The sequence below is a fragment of the Talpa occidentalis genome, unplaced genomic scaffold (genome assembly GCF_014898055.3).
Source record: "Talpa occidentalis isolate TD23 unplaced genomic scaffold, MPIMG_talOcc4v2.1 talOcc4.16, whole genome shotgun sequence".
Lineage (NCBI taxonomy): Eukaryota > Metazoa > Chordata > Mammalia > Eulipotyphla > Talpidae > Talpa > Talpa occidentalis.
In genome coordinates this window covers 17,957,331-17,977,165 of record NW_023601653.1, presented here as the reverse complement: position 1 = coordinate 17,977,165, position 19,835 = coordinate 17,957,331, and the positions used below count along the sequence as shown (strand labels likewise).

At 46.8% G+C, this 19,835-nt stretch overlaps 1 protein-coding gene across 2 annotated transcripts in view; it reads left to right on the top strand.

Annotated features, from left to right (window-relative positions):
* The window catches only part of PLXNC1 (plexin C1), a 142,200-nt gene that overhangs the window by 90,990 nt on the left and 31,375 nt on the right, over positions 1-19,835 (top strand). Inside the window, exons 15-21 of one of the 2 annotated variants that reach the window (XM_037513862.2) lie at positions 492-597; positions 4,399-4,500; positions 4,804-4,907; positions 8,175-8,213; positions 8,459-8,583; positions 9,862-10,060; positions 14,990-15,136. In XM_037513862.2, coding sequence (XP_037369759.1) covers positions 492-597; positions 4,399-4,500; positions 4,804-4,907; positions 8,175-8,213; positions 8,459-8,583; positions 9,862-10,060; positions 14,990-15,136 — 822 coding nt within the window. The remainder of the gene's footprint in view (positions 1-491; positions 598-4,398; positions 4,501-4,803; positions 4,908-8,174; positions 8,214-8,458; positions 8,584-9,861; positions 10,061-14,989; positions 15,137-19,835) is intronic. The other variant, XM_054696129.1, reaches the window with a different exon arrangement.

The window sequence follows — 19,835 nt, the reverse complement described above, 5'->3', positions numbered from 1 at the left end:
TGCTAAACTGGTTTTCACCACAGGACACTTCTTCTCTGAGTGTGTGTGTGTGTGTGTGTGTGTGTTTGCGTTTGTGTATGCATGTGTGTGCTCGCACACGCCAAAGAAACACGAGATAAAAGAGAGAAAGATCAAGTTACTTCCTTCAATGGAGGTTATGATAGGGGACTTCTCACCCACAGACTGCCACCTCTTTCTGTACCCATTCCTGCCATTGAAACCCCCCCAGGGTAAAGAGGACCGAAGTAGAATAATCTCTACATCTAGTTTTTTCTACCAGTTGATACGGCTGGAAACTGAGGCACAGAGAATTTCTTGCTTTGCTCAAAGACACACACTAGTCTGCCCCAGAGACCGCACTGAACTCAAATACCCTACCTAGCTCACCACCTCATTTTGTATCTTGGGGGAGACAATTGGGAATGGTGGGGATTGTGTCCTCAGATATGGCACCCAATTCGATGGTGTCTAATGGCACTTGGTCCCATTAGGTCAAGCTGGGCAACTTGGAGCTCTACGTCGTCGAGCAGGAGTCAGTCCATTCCACGTGGTATTTTCTGATTGTGCTTCCCGTCTTGCTGTTGACTGTCATTATCGGTAAGTGCTGTGTTTAATTTTGCCGGAGAAATTATTCCCTGGGGCTTCTCATCAGGCAGGCTGCCTTTCAGCTTTCAGGGGCTATTGGTTTCAATTAAGTATTAATGGATGAAAACCCAAATCAAAACTTTGGGGAAGGAATAATAGGTGCATGTTACAGGCTTTCTAAACAGTTTTTTTAAAAAGGATGCTTCATTAATAAAAGGCTAGATTTACCAAGGTTGTATCTTGGTGTTTGAGTTAGAGTCCACTTTGCTGCTTTGATCCTTTAAATTTGAGAACATGTGCGCTGTTTACCTTATTCCCTCAAGATTCCTCTGGGATTTTCAATTCCAAGAACTTGGTCATCAAGACCTGCCTTCTCACCTCACCAAACATCACCCCCACTCCCAGCCCTGCCTTTCCTGGCAGAATTGTATTTCAGAAATGTGATCTGTACCATCTATTAAAATGTTCCAAGATCCATCCCAGAACAGCCTTCCTGCGGAGCTTTCTCATGGACTCATTCTGGCCCATCAATGTGGTTTTGGTTTTTTGGTATTTTTGTACCACACAGCATTTATTAAAACTTTGAAGTAGTCAACAATATTTCAAAATTATATGATTCACATTTTTTACAATATCTTGAAAATTTGGAAGATCTGGGTCATGGATTCCACTTTTTCCATTGCACCCATTTGCTGGAACTGAGCAGCAGCTACCCCTGGATAGAAAACATGTGCTTGTGGGGCTTTCACCACAGTCTCTACCACTCCCTAGTGTCTCCTCCCAGGCCACTTATGTACCTGGCCTTTGTAGCTACTTATTTTGTCCCTTCTGGTTCTGAGCTCTTTTCATTTTAAATCTTTCTCTTTTCCTTCTTGGAAAAGATGATGCAGCACTTCACATTCCTCGATTTAACACAGGCATTGCCTTTCAAACATCTTCTGCAAATACTTGCTCATTTTTCCATTCTTATTGCTCATGCCCTCGTTCATCCATCCCCATAACTATTTGCCTTTTGTTTATTGAGCATTGGTTATATTGCTGATCATCGTACAAGTCTCTGAAGTTAGAGGAGATAAGTTCAAGTCTGATCCTTCCTTGTGGGTAATTCCCAATCCAGTGAGCATATAATTAACTGGCCTAATGGAATGAATGAATCTTGCAGAGACCCTGTTTTGTGTTGTTAATGGCCATTTCAGATATTTTTAATGTTCTACCCAAGTTATCTACCTATGTATCTGCAGTCCAGAACTGGGCTTGATAGTTTCATAAGTCCTAGCTGGTGCTGGCTCCAAGTAAGATAACTTGTAAATGCTAACATTTATGCTGGGCTCCTCCTTAAGAGTCTGCTGCTGTTCAGCAGCTGTAAATAGTCTCATCCTAGTGTCGTGTTCACTTTGTGACTGACTGGCAGCCTCTGCGCTCCCCTGGGCTAGATGGGACTCTCCTCTTCCCTCACTGTGTGTGTGGAGATTGTTTGGGCTCTTTGAGGTGAAGCAGGCTCAGTTTGACACATTGCTTTTGGCTTCATTGGTATCTGCAAAGCCCTTCGAAATTCTCATCCCCTTCCTATCAAGATCCCAGGAAGGCATGTGGCCTCGGCAGCTTGAGTGAGGGCAGTCATTATCCCGTCAGTCACATTTGGGAAAACACTAAACACACCTGGCCTAGGCCTGCCACCTACAAAACACCCCCGCGGCGGCTTCCTCTGGAGGCTTCAGCCCTGAGACACTCGCTGCTTTATGGATGTGGCCTGCCAGCTCCCTTCGCAGCCCGTGAGCCAGTGTTGCTCACATGCAGCCTGATGAACCATAGTCACAAGTGATGCTCGTAGAGATAGGGTTTCGTGGTCAAGCGGATTCAGAAACCAATGCCTGCGTCACCCTGTCTTGAAGATGCACAAGGCACATGATAGCTGAGACTGTTGACTTTGTGGAGTGGTCCCGGGACTGTATTAATTTGGCTCCCTCCAGCCTCACTCACGTCTCCTGGTAGCAGGGCCCTTTCATCGTGAAGTTTCTATCTAAAGAGGTAAAGCTTTTTAGATAGTAGTGATTGTTGACCAAGGCTGAGTATTACATATTTTTTAAACATTTTCTTATTTATGCATGCAAGAATTGGGGTACAGGCCAGAGGTGCAGGGGGTGAGAGGACTCACCAGAGACAGAGTGGAGAACAGAACAGGTAGATTGACTGAAATACACTGCTGAGGGGAGCAGCGAGCGAGAAAGGAGAGGTCTGCTGCGCCATGTGGGTAGCTCCCTGGCCAGCCGGGGAATCAAACTCATGCTGCAGTGGTTGGTATAGCTTGATAGCGCTGTCTTCAACACCTGCACCACCAGGGAGACCCTGAGTATTAATTTTAAAGTACAAGTTGTAAATGCTTTCTCTGAGATTCTTCTTGTGATCTCTTCAACATCGTAGTGAGGTAGGCACTGTGACATAGGGCAGTGAGGGCCCAGACGTGCTAATGAACTTTCACGAGGTCACACAGCTAATGAAAGGCAGAGCGCTAAACCTGTTGCGCTTACTGCCCCTACAGCAAGGTAAACTGGGAAAAGAAGCAATACCCACAGTAGGGTTCATTGTGAACCCCTCATCACATCCCCCCATTTGATCTATGCAAATGTGACTTATGCAGCTAACTGGGGTTCTGTGGCTTTTTTTTGCAGTATTTGCCCTTCAACTTGATTTCTCCATGGATGTTTGGAAACATTAGAAAAAGAATGGAGCAATATAAGTGTCCCATAGCTGTAGGGAAACTTGGTTTGTTTCATTGCTTTTCAGCCAACTGGGATCTTTGGCTATAAGTGAAGGTTATTTGATTTAGTTTTCATCTCTTTTTTTTTTGGTAGTGGATTTATAAGTTTGTTTCTTATCCACGTTGACTGACTAGGTTCTTGAAAGTGATGACAGGTACATGGGGGGCCAGTGTGCACGGTTTGCTTGGTGAATCATTATCCTTGTGATTTTTCTGGAACACCGTATATGGGGTGGGATGCTCCTTGTGTCTTTGGCTCAGTCAGCTTGGCTGGATGCCAGCCTGGTGCCAGCCACACGTCTGGAGCAGCTATCTCCTTCAGGGTAGAATTGGGGTCCCTGAGTACCCCAGGAGTGCTCTTCTTGGGCCCACTTCAGGGATGCACTGTGGCTGCCCCTGGGGCCTTGTCTGGTCTCCACCTTGTCCATGGTGGATGGTCCTGCTCACCACCCTTCTGTGTGGGCCCAGAGGGGAGAGGTGTGATGGGTTACTTTTTTTTTAATATTTTTTTTTTAATTTATGCATACAAGAGTTGGGGTGCAGGCTAGATGCATGGGGGGTGAGAGGATTCACCAGAGACAGAGTGGGGAGCAGAACAGGCAGACTGACGAAATACACTGCTGAGGGGAGCAGCGGGCGAGACAGGAGAGGTCTGCTGTGCCATGTGGGTTGCTCTGAGGCCGGCGGGGATCGAACCCGCACTTCAGAGGCTACGGACAGCTTCACAGCGCTGTGCTCAACTGCCTGGACCACCAGGGAGGCCCGTGATTTTCACTTTTAAGATGAGTAGGGCTTTTGAAATTTTTCTTCCTGTGGCATTTTAGCATCCTCCTCTTTGGAGTCACCCTGCATTGGGAATTTTGCTCTTTGTAGGTTCCTCTCTCTCTTTTTTCCCTCCACCTCTTCTGCCTCCCCTTTTCCCTGCCTCTCTCTCCCTCCCTGCCTCTCTCTCCTTACCTCCGACTTTCCCTTCCTCTCTCTCTTTCTCTCCCTTCTGGTTTTCATTCTCCTTTCTGTGTTTGAAGAGTCCATTAATGCTGCCTCTGCCTCCTCAGGGGCCGTGGTGGTGACCAGGCACAAGTCGAAGGAGCTAAGTCGCAAACAGAGCCAGCAGCTGGAGCTCCTGGAGAGCGAGCTCCGGAAGGAGATACGTGATGGTAGGCCCCAAAATTTTATTTGTAGAAAAACAAGCCTTTTTTATTGCCTTTTTTTTTTTTATACTTTAATGGAGCCGGCCACAGTAATGAGAACTGTTTGTATAATAGAAGGCAACTGAACAGCAGGGTCTGGGCCTGGCTTTTGTGTTTTATTTCAGCTCTTCTTTGCAGCCAACCAAGTAATTATCTATTGTTTCTTCTTTAATGAAAACCAAGGTCACACTCTGCATTAGACAAAACAGCAGAAGATCTTATCCATTGTATGTTGAGTTAAAATATTGCTCTTGGGATTCTGTTTTGCAGGCTTTGCTGAGCTGCAGATGGATAAATTGGATGTGGTTGATAGTTTTGGAACTGTTCCTTTCCTTGACTACAAACATTTTGCTCTGAGAACTTTCTTCCCTGAGGTAAAAGAGCATTGATTATACTCCTAAGGTTGAGTCTTGAATAATAATGAAGGTGCTTGTTGCTATTGTCAAAACGGGTGCTTGCTTCCAAGGCAGCTGTAGATAATGCGCTTGGTACAAAATAATGGCTTAGGTTTGAGCAGAGCAAGGAGGAAGATAATTATTAATTGGATTGATTAGGATGTAAAGCAGTGATGGGTCACTGCCAATTACTCCTTGTTCAGGAGCAAAAACCTAGGAGGGACAGAAGTTCAGAGTGATGATTTTTGCTTTATTTTACTACCAGTTTAGAACTGAATTTGTAGCTAAGAGGAGAGCTAGTTTATTTAAAAATCAATAAATTGTGGGCTGACCAATTTATTGTGTTTATCTGCATGACTTACATTGCAGCTACTAGATTATTCACTATTACTTCTCAATTGGAACTGAAAACTACTACCAGCCAGTCGAGCAAAAAGTAGACATGTATAGAATTTGAGTTGATAACAGCTATTTTTAGCCATGTAGCGTTTTTATGGTAATCTTCAGCAGTTATTCGTGACCTGGTCAGTTCGTATCATCCTCATTTAGTAGGAATAGCTGCACAAAATGATTAATGAATTTGCTGTGGGATAAGAGGAGTAGTCTACTTAACCCTTTGGGTTTTCAATCTCACTTATGTTCTGACACCTCCATTTTCTCACCCACTCACTCAGCCTTCGTCATGTACCCTCCCAAGCCTTTGGAGAGGTACACTCATCCTCCTGTCATCACCTCTATTCCTGGTACCCCAGCTCCGCCCTATTGCCCCTTTTGGTCCAGAACTGTTGACCACAGATTGGCTCGATCACTAATGATTTAGATCTAGACTTCTAAGCAAAGCCAGAAATGCCTCCAGGCCAAAGGTGAGCTTTACTTTACCAGAAGTTTCTCAACTGCATTTGGCAGGAAGCCTAGCATTCAGAAACCCAGACACATGCAGTAAGCAAGTTCCAATTTCTCTATAATTCTAGAAGTGGACACCATGATATGTGATGTTGTGTCTGGAGGTTGGGGCACGACCATAAAACACCTCCCATACTTCTTGTTGTTCAAGCCTCGGTATTGTAGCTCAAGAAGACTAGAAGATTTCAGCGTTTCACTCTTGTATTTTTTAAAATTGATCTTCCAAGCATACCAGGCACCGTGACTTACATTTGCCACCTCATCCATTTCTGTGGCAGAACGCTGCCTAGGGAGGGAGTTCAGTTCCCTGAGTCAGGATGACTGTGCAGAGCCTCAGCCGAGGTTGCCTGCATCCTATTTCCCAGCTATCCGAGGCCCCCATTAAGAATTTAACAGCAATAAAATAACAGAGATTTCTACCATCAACATGAGTACTGTATGGGCTTTTACATTTAATGATTGCCCTTGAGTGCTGAAGAGAGTAATCTGTGGCCTGAAAAAGAAATTTTCCTGTCTTCTAAATTCAGTAATCCAGGGCAAGATAGAGAAGATAGTGATGAATGCAAAGGAACACTGTTGCAAGTTGAGTGTTTGAAAAAAAAAAAAAAAGTCCCCAGAACAATGCTGCCTTATGGTAGGAGAAGGGAGAGGCTGCAAGAAGCCAACCCGATTTAACTCAGGGTTATATATAATCCTGCAAGGCAACTGGAAAAGCCATAAAAACTGAAGACAGAGGAGTTGTTAAATGACAAGACCAGGAAAAGCAAGAAAAATATTGATCCGGACCTTATCAAAAAGATCTAAGTTAAAATTGAATTTACAATAAGGAAAGCGACAGAACAGGGCAACAGGTTCTGTTAGGACAGTGCCACATCTGTGGCTTTACAGATGCATCTGGAGCCCAACCCGTAGCCTTGCAGGTTGAGTGGTGGAGGGAGAGTTGGTAACACCTCTCGGATAGCATCAGCAAAATCCAGGGGAAACTCGCAGGTTTGCAGAGGCTAAGATATTACCAGTTTCTGGTTTTTGCCCAGCCTGGTTGGCTTTGACTTTAAAAGCTTTGCTTTTCATTATATTGACTGCTTTGTTCCTGCTAAAAATAGAAGAAATAAGGGTGAGCAGAGAGAGGATTTAACCTCCCAGAAAAGGAAATTTGAATGAAAGGAGGAAAGCAATTCAGAATGCAAGGTGTTGGGGCGACTCTTCCCTATTTAAGGTCAAGAATCAATCTGTTTCAGCTGTTTGTCTACATAGAATGAGTTCAGCAGAGAAATAATGGTAACTAGAAGTGTAAATCCAGATTGGCTTTTTCTGCTTATTACTAGGGAAGAGAGTATCTCTAAAATAGGTTGAGTTCTTCTGCTTGGGCTAACAAATTTGAAACCATAAAGCAATAATTCTTTGCAGAAGAAATTTACTTTAATGAGATATAAAAATAGCCCAGAGTTTCAATTATCACCAAAAGGAAAAAAAAAGAGAAAGAGAAACCTGAAGGTTTGACTTTATGTTTTCATTCTGTTGACTCATTTAAGGTCTATCTCAGCATGCTTTTAAAATTTAATCACTTCATTCCAGTAAGATTTATGATATATTAAAAAGAAAACTCAAATTTAAAAGATTGCATTCCAGGAACCACACAGCACAGCACATAAACATATTTTAGAAACCGGGGGGGACAGTAGCATGGATGTCCCTTTTGCCATAACTTAGTGATAACAGCAGTGACAGCTGACCTCGAGAACTTACTAAATGCTCATTCCTCGCATTTTCTCACCAAGTCTGTGAGGTGGGAATCCTTAGCCAGTTTTGCAGACGGAGCAGATCAGGCACAGAAATTAAAATAGTTGTCTGAAGTGATACAGCCAAGCCCGGGACCCCAGTGAGTGGGGCTCCAGATTCTAGATTCTCACCATCCTGGGAATAGCGTTGTGTGTGGGGACAGTGCTTCCTACTCAGCTGAGACCTGTGAGAGCTGACCTAACACCGGATGTGTCCTTAGGTGGTAAATTGCTGGAGGGTTGGACCGCACTTTGCCTCATCTTTGAGGATCACTTCTTTACCCTTTGAGTTACTTCTCTCCAAGTGTGAGATGCCGTCATCACCCAAAACAGGACAGATGCAATGATAACTATTCTTCCTAGAGGCCTTCAGAAGTCATTGGCGTTTCTTAAGAGCTGAATAATTATTTATGAATTGAAGGAAATGCAGTGCGCAGAAGCCCAGGGCTCTTCAGATTAGCAAACAGTTTCTACTTTATTAAAACGGACTTGGGTATTATAACAAAAATACACTATTCATTTCCTTTGGATGTTATGAATAATAAAAGTGTCTCCTTCCTCTCAGTCAGGTGGCTTCACACACATCTTCACTGAAGATATGCATGTAAGTCTCTAAGTTTTCATTTTTAGCCCAAGACTGCCTGACTCTCATAGTGTTATCATCATCATCATCATCATCTCCATTATTACTTTGAATTTTTATTGTGGGTTTTTTTGGATCATGAATACAATATTAAATAATTCATTGTCTTGGAAAACCCATTGTGGATCTACTTTCTAACTTTAAGTTATTATAACGATATTATATCCGGTTATAGCGTATTATATCACATACATTTTCTTTTCCAGAACAGAGATGCCAATGACAAGAACGAAAGTCTCACAGCTTTGGATGCTCTAATTTGTAATAAAAGTTTCCTCGTTACAGTCATCCACACCCTTGAAAAACAGAAGAACTTTTCGGTGAAGGACAGGTATTAGTCAGTTTGTTTAGATTTTTGAAAGCCATTGAGTAGAAGAAGTAAAACCTAAACCCTCTTGTTTATTTCCAGATCACCCCTAAACTTGGGCTTTTGCCAGCACCCACTTATCTCAAGACGGTCAGATGGGGTGGTGGATATGTAGTCGAGAGATCTCCATTTCAGATCACACCACCCTCACACACATTTTCTCTAGAAAAGGCATACAAACATACACCCCCCCCCCCAAAAAAAAACCCTGAAAAACCCCAACATCAAGAAAAATCTAATTCCAAATCAAAATGCAGAAGTGCTTTCTCTATTTTTAAAAACACCTTAGAAATTCGAGTATTCACTTCTTTTTCCCAATCTGACTGGAAGTTTACATGCTACAAATATGTGAGATGTGCTGAACTTAACACTGGTGTGCGGTTTTTATGGATCAGGAACAAAGGGCTGAAACCTACCTAGACGTGAAAAAGAAAGTCTTGCAGCACAGCACCCCCCTCATGCCCCCTGAAATCTATCATCGGTGGTGAGCTGAGCCACAGCTAATGGTTAACCTCATGAACCAAGCCTCTATTTTTCTGTATGTGTCTTTGTCATCTGTGCATTGACTCTATTTTTCTTTTGATTTTGCTGAGATATAATTGCTACATGGCACTGTGTCAGTTTATGGCGCACCACATAGTGACATGACGTATATATGATAACCACAAGTTTCGTTAACATCCATTATCTCATAGGTGTCAAAAGGAAAAAAAAGTTTTTTCCTTGCCATGCGTTTTAAGATTCACTCAGATACACCTCACAGCAGTGGTAACTGTTGTCTTCCTGTTGTCCATTATGTCCCAGTACTTAGGACTGGAACCTTTAACTACTTTCGTCCAATTTCTCCTCCCTGCCTCTGGTAACCAAAAATCTGGTCACTTTTTATAGAAGCTTGTTTCTCTTTCTTTTAGAGTCCACATGTAAGTGGATCCCTATAGTTTTGTCTATAGGAATAGACAAGACTTTTTCTCTTTGAGTATTTCACTTAGCTTAATGCCCTCAGGTTCATTCATGTTGTCATGAATGTTAGGATCTCTTTTTCCTGGCTGAATAGTATTCCATTCTCTCTTTCTCTCCCCCGCCTTCATCCCCCCTTCCCTCTCTCTCACACCTCTCCCCCGCACTGTGTGTGTGTGTGTGTGTGTATGTGTGCATGCGACCTTTTCTTCACTCATGCATTGGTAGACACTTAGGTTGTTTTCACATCTTGGCTGTTGTAACCAAGGCTCTTTTTTTAAACAGGTGTCTGTTTGCCTCCTTCTTAACCATTGCGCTGCAAACCAAGCTTGTTTATCTGACCAGCATCCTGGAGGTGCTGACCAGGGATCTGATGGAACAGTGCAGTAACATGCAGCCCAAACTCATGCTAAGGCGCACAGAGTCTGTGGTTGAGAAACTCCTCACAAACTGGATGTCTGTCTGCCTGTCTGGTTTCCTTCGGGTAAGTGTCGCCTCCCGTGCCCCCTGACACTGAGCTAATTACACTCAGTGTCAGAGGTAAGACAATAGGTGGCTAATTTTAGCCAATGCTGCTGTGTTTGTCAGAATGAGGCCTGAGGTCCTTGGTGTCAGCATTTCCCCATATTTATTCTGGGCCCTTATCAAGGAGCGCATGGAGGGGAAACATAAAAATGTTTTCTCTAAAACTGGCCTATCCTGATGTAATCTGCTTAGCATTTCCCCAGGTAAAATTTTGCTCTTTTCAGAAATTTTATTGTAATAAGAACAATTAGCAGGAGACCACCTCTCTTTACAGATTTTTAAGTGTACAAAGCAGTGTTCCTCGGTGTTATTTATAGGCACCGTGTTGTACAGCAGATCTCCAGAACTTATTTATCTAGCATGGCTGAAATTGTATACCCATTGACTTTTGAGACCTCCTTTGCATCATTAACACTCATTGAACACGAGAGCCCAGTAGGCCATTTAAGAAAATGGACTGAGTAGAAGGAATATTTCAAATGCTGAAGAGAACATGTTTTCAGGACCTCTGAAGCATCTTAGAAATACCCATTTACCTACCAATACACTGTAAGCTAATTACACTCAATTCCAACCAGTCATTCCACATTAAAGAAGGTCCCCGAAGAGCCGCCCGCCCCATGAGTTCACTTTGTTGGAATTACCGTAGGAACGTGATTGCAATCTAATTGAATCTTAAAATCTTCCGAATGCAAACTTTGCGCACGTTCCAGTGGGTAAGAGACTGGGGCCCTGGAGCCTCCTGCTTGGTCCGAATTGAGACTTAACCACTTGCTGGAGGCCCCAAGCAGGTTCTTCACCATGTCAGCCTTGGCTTTATAGCCTCAGAGCTGGAAGAAGACTCTTTTAGGAGTGTTCTGAAGCAAAGATGAGAAAATGCATGTGGTTGCGAAGCACTGAGCAAGCTGTCCGTAAATGTTGGGCATTATTATTGTAAAATATTAATAAGAAAAGTGTTCTGTTGAACCCAATCTTCCTTCAGCCCTCAGAGGCCCCTGGTTCAGAAGGTTTTTATCCTTTAATTTCACCAGCCATCCAGATTCCAGCAAAACTGCATAATTGTGTATGTGTAGCTAGTTCCGAAATCTAATTAAACTTTGAATAAGATACACTGCTATGCCACAGGTTTTAACAGTGCTACTTAAGTTGAGACCCGAAAGCAGCACTTTAAATAGACTGTGCTTAGTTTAATGTTTAATGCAATCTTACAAGTAGATGCACAACATTTTTTTTTTTTTTTTACTAACCCCTTCCTATCCCGAAGCAATCCCCCTTTATTAAGATTAATGAAATCTGCCTTCTGTTCTGTTTACTTGGTATAAATCATCGTACACTTTGGGGAGGTGTTGAGTGGTGATTTCTGGGGTGAACACTTTTTGCTTCCTACCATCCTAGCTTTGGCCACAATTGCTTTTAAGTGGGGCAGCAGGAACCTCACCTATTTCCGGGGCTCAGTCTTAAAGGCTGACCTCTGCCCACCACTGAAGCAGCAGCTCTGGGGAGGGGACCTGGAAATCCATGTTTTCCAAGCTCCTCCAGGGAATCCACATGCCCTCCATTTGGGAACCGTGGGCCAGTAGAAGGAGCACTGAACCAGGAGTCTTGCTAAGAAGCAGCAGACTGAGGCTTTAAATTCATCTCCGCCCCCACGGGTATATCCCTGGGCATCTGTTTCCTACCACCAAATGAGGAATGTGGTCACTGGTTCTAAATTTTTTTGCCAGCTCTTTCTACAAGGATCTTGTGAGTCTTACTTGGAATCCTTTGGTCGGCGCCTTGCTCCTGCTGCTCTGGGGCATTAAGGGGGCGAAGCGTTCAGAAAATCTGGGCTCCAAGCCCAAACAGCCCCCTTGAGCGGAGGATTCTGGGTCAAGATTTCGCAGTGCTGATTCAAGAGGATCTTGAGCACTTGGGATGGTGAGGGGGCGGCACGCTCACCGGGAGGAAGTGGCATGGAGCCAGTCGGCGATACTTTCATTTTCAGTGAAATAATCCATCTGGCGAGGAGGACCTGACTCTCCCCACCTGGTGCCCTGGGGGAAGGGTGGCTCTCACAGCCCTAGTCCTACCCCATTGGCTCTGTGACCTCAGGGAGCCCCCCACACCCCAGCCTCCGAGGCTCTGTGGGCAATCAGAATTACTGCCATTTATCAAATGTTCCAGAAACCATGGGAAGAGCTTTGCTTGCCTTTTCTCATTTAATCCTCTGAGGTAAGTACTTTGTGACTGCTTTTCATCACGGGGGGACGTCGGGACACATGGAATGAATGTGAGTTTCCTCAGATCCCACAACTAGCGTGTAACCACGCCAGGGTTTGCGAGCACTTAGTCATCCCTCCTCCTGCTCTTCCCAGGCGAGGGCGCCTTCGTGCGGGCTTGGGGGTATTTACTGGGGCGCTCAAGCACAGACAGGGAAGCCCAGTCAGCTAGGCCGAGGGCCGTCTCGTGGAGGCAAGGATGACGAAGGGCCCAGAGTCCGTTCCTGGCGCAGGAGGGCAGGGGTGTTGGCAATTGGGGAGGGTGGGCTCTGCCACAGGCCCCTCCCAGAGACTCGGTGCATCCCAGTCTGATGAGATGCCCACGGCCAGCAGGTGAGGACTAACTTGGAGCTTGGTTCAAAGAAATCTCATGGCCCCATGGCTTCCTCAGCCCACTGCACATCTGAATCCTCTGGGAAGGTTTTGAAACTCTAGAGGCCCAGGGCTCCCTTCAGACATCCTGCTTCTGTGGCTCTAAAGCAGGGCCTGTGTGGCATCATCTGTCCCAAGAACACAGAACCATGAACACAAAGAAGTCTGTGCTCTACGGTGGTTTTTTTGCAGCACCATTTATCATGGGTGGGGACGCAGCCTCAGTGACCACCAGTGGGCAGAGCAAGGAGATGTGGCGCAGCCACACTGCCCGGTGCTGGTCAGCCCCAGCCGGGAGGAAACGCAGGCGTTGGCAGCGAAGGGGAAGGGGCTTGAGGAACTCCGTGCGGTCCAGCACGTCAGCATGACGAGCACTGGAATTTACCCTGCAGGTGCCGGGCAAAGTAGAATACTTAGAAAGACTAGCAGACGCTCACCAACACCCCGAGGACCCGGAGGGGCAGTGGGCGGGCGCGGAGGGGCAGGGCTTGCACGGGCTGGTGGGTGATAAAGTGGGGCCCACGCACCTGAAGGTTTCTACCAGAACCCCAGCGGATTCCGGTGGTGCTTACTTGAAGTCAGGAGCGTAGGGGTGGGCCACAGTGTAGGGGGAGCCGCTCCTCTTCAGGTGCCCTCGGGAGAATCCTGACAGCAGGGGGAGAGAGCCCTGGCTCTCCCGCCACCAGCCCCGAGGGCCCACCTCGAGCCCCTCACTCCAAGCCCTGCGGGCACCGCAGCCCCCCATGGGGGACTCAGCCCTGCAACCCCTGCGGGCACCGCAGCCCCCCACGGGGGCCTCAGCCCTGTGGCACTGTGTGCTGGAGGGAAAGAGAGAAGCGGAGGTTCTGGATGTGTGGTCAGGCCCCTGCCCGAGGGGGTGGAGGCAGAGAGCAGAGCGCAGCGTGAACCTCCACTTTCTGTGGCGAGCTGCTGGATAAGGGAAGTTTCTTACAAGAATTGAAATGTCATGTACTGGTCCCAGCAGTCTCCCCGCCTGGAAAGTTTCTAACATTCCCCCTCGGTCCTGCGCTCAGGGAAGAGACCAGAGGACTTGTCAGCGGGAGAGAGAAGTGACAGGGGGGCTCGGCGGGGCGTGGAGAGGCCCAAGGACGGGCGGGGAGAGGAGGAAGCGGGCGGCTAGGGAAACCCCAGGCTGACTGTCGTGGGCGGGCAGGCGGGGAGAGGACCAGGCAGGGAAGGCTGGGACCCCAGGAGACTTGAAAGAGGTCTCCCTTTACTGCTCAAGGGGCGGCAGTGAAGCGAGGCGGCGGAACCCTCCCTTGCAAAGCCAGGTGCGTTGACTCTGAAGCCTGACTTTGTAAACTGGCGCTTCCAGAGTTTTCCTCCTCACTTAGGCAGTTTGGCTTCCTAGTTCTGGCCCAGCTCTCCCTCCGCACGTACCTGCCTCAGTGTCCGTTGATCAGAGGCTCCTTATTCAGCACACTACGCTGGCATCAAGCCAGGAAAGGCGGGACCCTCACACCTCCCCCTTGGGCTGCTCGAGGTCCTTTTCAGCACAAAGTGGCTACACACTCTGGGGTCCCAGGAGCAACAGGGGGGAAGTGCAAAGCAGGAATGTGAAGAAAGAAGCCAGCAGGGTGGATGAATGTTCAGGACCAGCCTGGCAGGGTGCGCTAGCTCTGGTCCAGAGAGAGCAGGTGAGCTGGCCACCTGGTCCCGCTGCCGCAGAGGCCCCCAGGTGGGGCTGGCGGGCTCTGTCTGCGGAGGGCCCAAGACCCCGTTGGCACCCAGGGAGCCGCGGAGGCTCCAAAGGCCATTTCCTTTGTGAAAAGGTAACAACACCAAAAAAATCCTCCTCCTTGGCACACCTATGAGATGGGCTTCCATGTCCTTAGCAAGGCTGTGTGCCTTTTTAGAAAATGTCATTTATTTTCAGTGTGCTAAAAAAAAAAAAAAAGCTGTTCAATAGGAATGTAAACAAAGGTTAAACATCTGCCTCTACTAGCTGCATGATACAGGCATCAGCCAGCGGATGGGCACGGGGCACCACGCAGAGGTGCAGACGCCAGAACGTCAGTCATGCGGTGGCGCCTCCTCGGCGCGCCGTCAGTGTATGAGCGTGTGAGAGAAGTGGCGTGTGCTGTGGAGGGAAGGTGGTTTCCTTCCCACCCTCAGCGGGGTGGGGGGTGGCGTTCCACGTCGGCTGTTGGAAAGCATGGCCTGCTGGAACCTGAATCCTTTGGAAAGCGTCGTGGAGGCCACAGGAAGCTAACTGTCCCTTTCGGGTCTTTTCCAAGGAGACGGTCGGAGAGCCCTTCTATTTGCTGGTGACGACTTTGAACCAGAAAATCAACAAGGGTCCCGTAGATGTCATCACTTGCAAAGCCCTGTACACCCTCAATGAAGACTGGCTGCTGTGGCAGGTCCCCGAATTCAGCACTGTGGTATGTGTGTGGCGCCGTTCTGCACCCAGCCTCGGAGCTCTGTCTGGCTGGGAATTTGGGGGGAGGGGGTACTTAAAATGAAATGATCTTTCCTTCTGTGGGAGTCTCGTGCACTTAGTTAATGTAAAACAGTAGTTGATAAAATATTAACACGTGTTCACATAATAGATTTTAATTACTTGATGGGGGGAGAAAGGATCGTAACGATGCCTGGGACACTCATCAATTTCCAAAGATTTTAATATCAGGATGGCTTATAGCTTGCAGCATCGTCAAAGGAAATGCAAAGTACTCCCTATTCAGCACTTATAATTGCAATCAGGATTTCTCAAACGGCTCTGCTCTGGAAGACAATGTGTGAAGATATATTTCAACCAAATTGAGGCCGTCTTATTTTAGAACGATAACACAAGACAAATTCCACCGTGTTCCCCATGCAACATGACGCCCTTCCTTTATTTTCGTGGATTAGTTACAAATGTTTGGTGTCATGCACTTAATGTTCTGTGATCTCATAGATATTTTTAGAGGAACACTGTAAATCACCGCAAGACTGCCTGCTGCTGGAGGGTTTCACCCACTTGAGAACTTGCTTTTCACCCACCCCACCCGCTGCCCTTCCTAAAGAAAGGGAATTTCTCGCACATGCAGGAATTTTAGAGAGCCAGGCATGGAAGGTATCTCCGAAATTACTTAGGAATTTTCTGGGCTTCCCTGGTAACGGAGACTTGGGAAAGGGATGCCTGGGTTTTGGTTTGATTGTTAGCTTTATGGAGCCTGTGGTCTGCTTCCAGTCTCGCTAGTGGAGGAGAGATGACAGGGGGCTTTGGTGTGTCTCAGTCAGGGGGCTGAGGCTCGGAGTCTCCTGTGGCTTTGCTCTGGATGGCAGGGCTGCGTCACCCTGGAAGAATTCATCCTCTAATTGGAGAAGGCTCCTCTTTGCTGTAGACTGTGTCACGGTTCCGTCCTCTGGCCAGGCCACAGTCAGACGTCAGCTGGTTGGAGTGTCATTGTCAGCGCTCCTCATCTGCTGCCTCGAGAGGAAAACCCAACTCCTCTCTGTCCATCCTAGAGATGCAGTGGTTCTCAAACTCTAGCACCAGGCCCACCTAGAGAGCTCATAAAGCACCAGTTGCAAGGCAGTGTCCCTGAGTGTCTGATTTAGTAGGTCTGGGGTGTGGTCGACGAATGTGCATTTGTAAAGCACCCCCTACAGATATGGGGGAGGGGCTCAGGCCCTGGACTACTAGATTCTGGCCGCTGGCCCTGGTAGCTCTGGGACATTGGGCATCTTCTGAAACCTCTCTGTGCCTCAGTCTCCTCCTCTGAAAGATGGACATGATCATGGTGCCTGCCCGTTGCATGGGGTACTGCAAAGCCTGGGAGGGCTGATGTTTCTATGAAGCACTTAGAACACTGCCCGGCTCGCGAGCGCTAAGTGAGGCATTGTGAAGTTTGACTCATATCTCCTGGGGCAGAGGAGAGAGATGCAGCTCCAAGCAGACCAAGGCCTGGGCCTTCCCTTGGGGCTGATAAATCAGAATCTCTAGGGACGGGGCCCAGGAATGGAGAGAATTTTTTAACTGCAGCAAATGTGTGTCCAGCATGGGCACCGCTGGATGTCGTGGAGCACGAAAAGGTGAACTTTGCGTCAGGGCCTCTTAGCTCTCTTTGGACTTTGGCCCTAACCCAGATGTTCACGCTGATGGTGCAACATGTTAGAAGCCCCAAATGGTCCCAAAGACAGATGTCAGCGCTGTGTGGACAGGGGAATCCAGAGTATTTCATGAAACTTGATCCCAGGCAGGACCGCGAGGCAAGGAGACAGCACCGGGAGTGGGGAGGTCAGATGTCAGAGCAACCTTTGAGGTCTCTGTCCTTTCTAAAGCTTTCTGTCTCAACACTCTCTCCTTTCATCCTGAAACTTTATTTATTTCACAGTCAGCTAAGACCGTGTGCTTCTGATTTAACACTCAACTCATCATCAAAACGTTCCTTGATGTTGGAGACATTCGTATCGCCGGTTGGATTCTCTTTTCCTTTACCGCCTCTGGGGAAAAGGCTGGTGGAAAACGATGATTTTTAGAAATCCACATGAGTCTTCCTTTTTGAGTCCAGCTTCGAGTTGAGAATGGAAAAGGGGTGGGCCGCTGGTTTCTAGGGGCCTTGCCGTTAAAGACAATTTTGAATGCCTTGTACTGGCCTCGTCCGAACCTCTGGCCCGCGGTAGGTGACTTGAGAGAAACTCGAGCGACGGCAGGGGACCCCCCTGTGCCTGTGCGGTGAAATGCTAGCGGACGGCCACGCTGAAAAATTTCAGGTTTTGTCTTGCCTCTCAGACAAGACCCCCCAGGTTAACCAGACGTACATTTTTCTTCTTTCCCGTCTCCCCTCCCCCGGCCCAACCCCTTCTCACTGGCCTTCTCCCACCTCCCTCCCAGGCATGTGCCCCCAAAGGTCTGAGGTCTTGATCGTCTAGATTTTCCTGAGGTAGTTTATGTCATTGAAAGCTAAGGGGTGGTAAACAAACCGGAGAGAGACTATGTGTGTGTGTAGAATCTTTCAAGGAAAGAAAAGTCAATGAAAAAGTCAAAAGCAACCACAGGAAAGACTTGAAATGACAGAGCCGGTGCCGTGTTGGGGACCCATTTACAGAGAGGCCCCCACACTGCTGCTGGGTGAAATGTTCAGAAACACAGCACCTCCTGTGACAACCTAAAAGTTAGGCTTCACACCTCTAAGATTAGGATGTGTTCTCCCCGAGGTGTGGGGTATTTTCTGGAACATAAAGACATCCTGCCAATTTCTTACACATGCAGTCATTATCCTAACAAATGGGCCCCGGGAGTCATTCTTTGCTGCAGCCTTTGCCCAGGAGAGAAACTCCTCAGTCTTTCCTCAAATGGAAGCAAAGCTCCATAGAGTCACCCCGACTCTAGTGTCAGAAGAAACCCTCCTTCTCTGGCAAGGCTTGGCAGGCCAAGGATCACTAGGCAGCTGTCCTGGCGTCATCCTCCAAGCCTGAGCCTCGGGGAGGTTTGCACACACAGGACTGAGATTTGACAGCGAGCAGCAGCAGCCCGATTGCCCCGGGGGTTTCCTGCATTGCATAATTTTAGACACATTCACTCTTGTGGCTGGAGACTCTCAGGCCACCCTCAGAGGGCCTGGTTTTAGAGCAGGTGGCCTGAAACTTGGGAGGAGCGAGTGAAGGCGTAAGGATTTCAGTTTCAGGAGAGTAGATACCGCCTGGGAGAAGGACCATGTGCTTCACTTCTAGGAGGAGATGAGAAAACCCAATAACTCGTAGCGAGTGTGCTGAATTAGCAAGAGAAGCTTGACTTGTAATCAAAGTGAAGTGAGAGATGGTGTTTTGAACTCTTAAGCCAGGAAATGAGCTTGCCAATCTGCTGTAGCTGAGAGAGAGCATCTTGGCACCCTGGGAGACAGCGTCCCGGCACACACATTATTGTCGACGTTCTCATGTCTATAAGAAAGCCTTTGGGATTATTAGAAATTCTCCAAAAAGCACAGATACATGCCTGCAGACATCTTAATATGCCCCACTATGATTCAGTGAAGGTTTATGCCAACCCACACCAATCTGTCTTTTTTCCTCAGTAGTTACCATTTTGGGACAGTCATGTCTGATAAAATATCTCACAAGCAGAGCTTTCTCTAGCAGGGATTTCTTGCCTGCTTGCTGCCTTGAACTTGGTGCTCTCCCGACCTCTCCCAGCTCCTTCTGTTCCATTTAGTCTGTCCTTTCAGAGGATCCATTATCCCCGTAATTAAACAACCCACTGTCCCGATTAAGTCATTCTCTGTTACCTCAATTACATCCATTGTTCATTAAATCCTGATGTTTGCACTTCAGCAATCTTGTTTTTAATACTCCTAGCATTTGTGGAGAAACAGTGAAGTTAATTAACAATTCTTGAGCCTCCCCCACCCCCTTTTTCTCTCTACATAGTGCAAATCATTTCCATTATGACTTGCAATAATACCGAAACCATGACTAACTTCATAGTTACTGTTCTGAGCTTCCCGATCAAAGACGTGAAACCATTTTTTTAAATGATCATTTTAGGTAAGTCATTCCCTAGTTGATGGAAAGCAGTCGAAAATGAAAAATTAGTGTTAAATGAATGCTTGAAATGACTTTCATACCCTTACTTCTCACACTTATAATCTTGGGATTAAAAATAATTTAGTTACCTAAATACAAAAGTATTTAATTTTCTTCTTTATGGTTCAAACGTGATTCTATTATTTCATTGTTAAGGATCCTTATTTATACTTGTACCCCTTAGAGAATGGTAGCTTTTATAGCAAATCATGGTGGAAATAAAAGACTTTATTTTTTAGATTCAGGCATTGTCAAAGTTAGCCTTCTATCTGGAGTTACTGTTATTTAGAGCAGGGACCAGCAGACAACAGCCTGTGGGCCAAGTGTGGCCCTGCTGCTGACTGTTATAAATAAAGTTTTATTGGAACACAGCCATGGCCATTCATTTGATATGCTCTATGGCTATTTTCCTGCTGTAGCAGCAGAGCTAAGTAGTTGAACAGGGATCATACAGACAGCTGGCCTTTCACAGAAAGTTTGCCAGCCCTTAACCTAGAACCTGATATAATCAAGAACTAGAATCCTCCCTCCCACCAACTCCTAAGTCTTGACCTCTTTGCTATCCTGCTG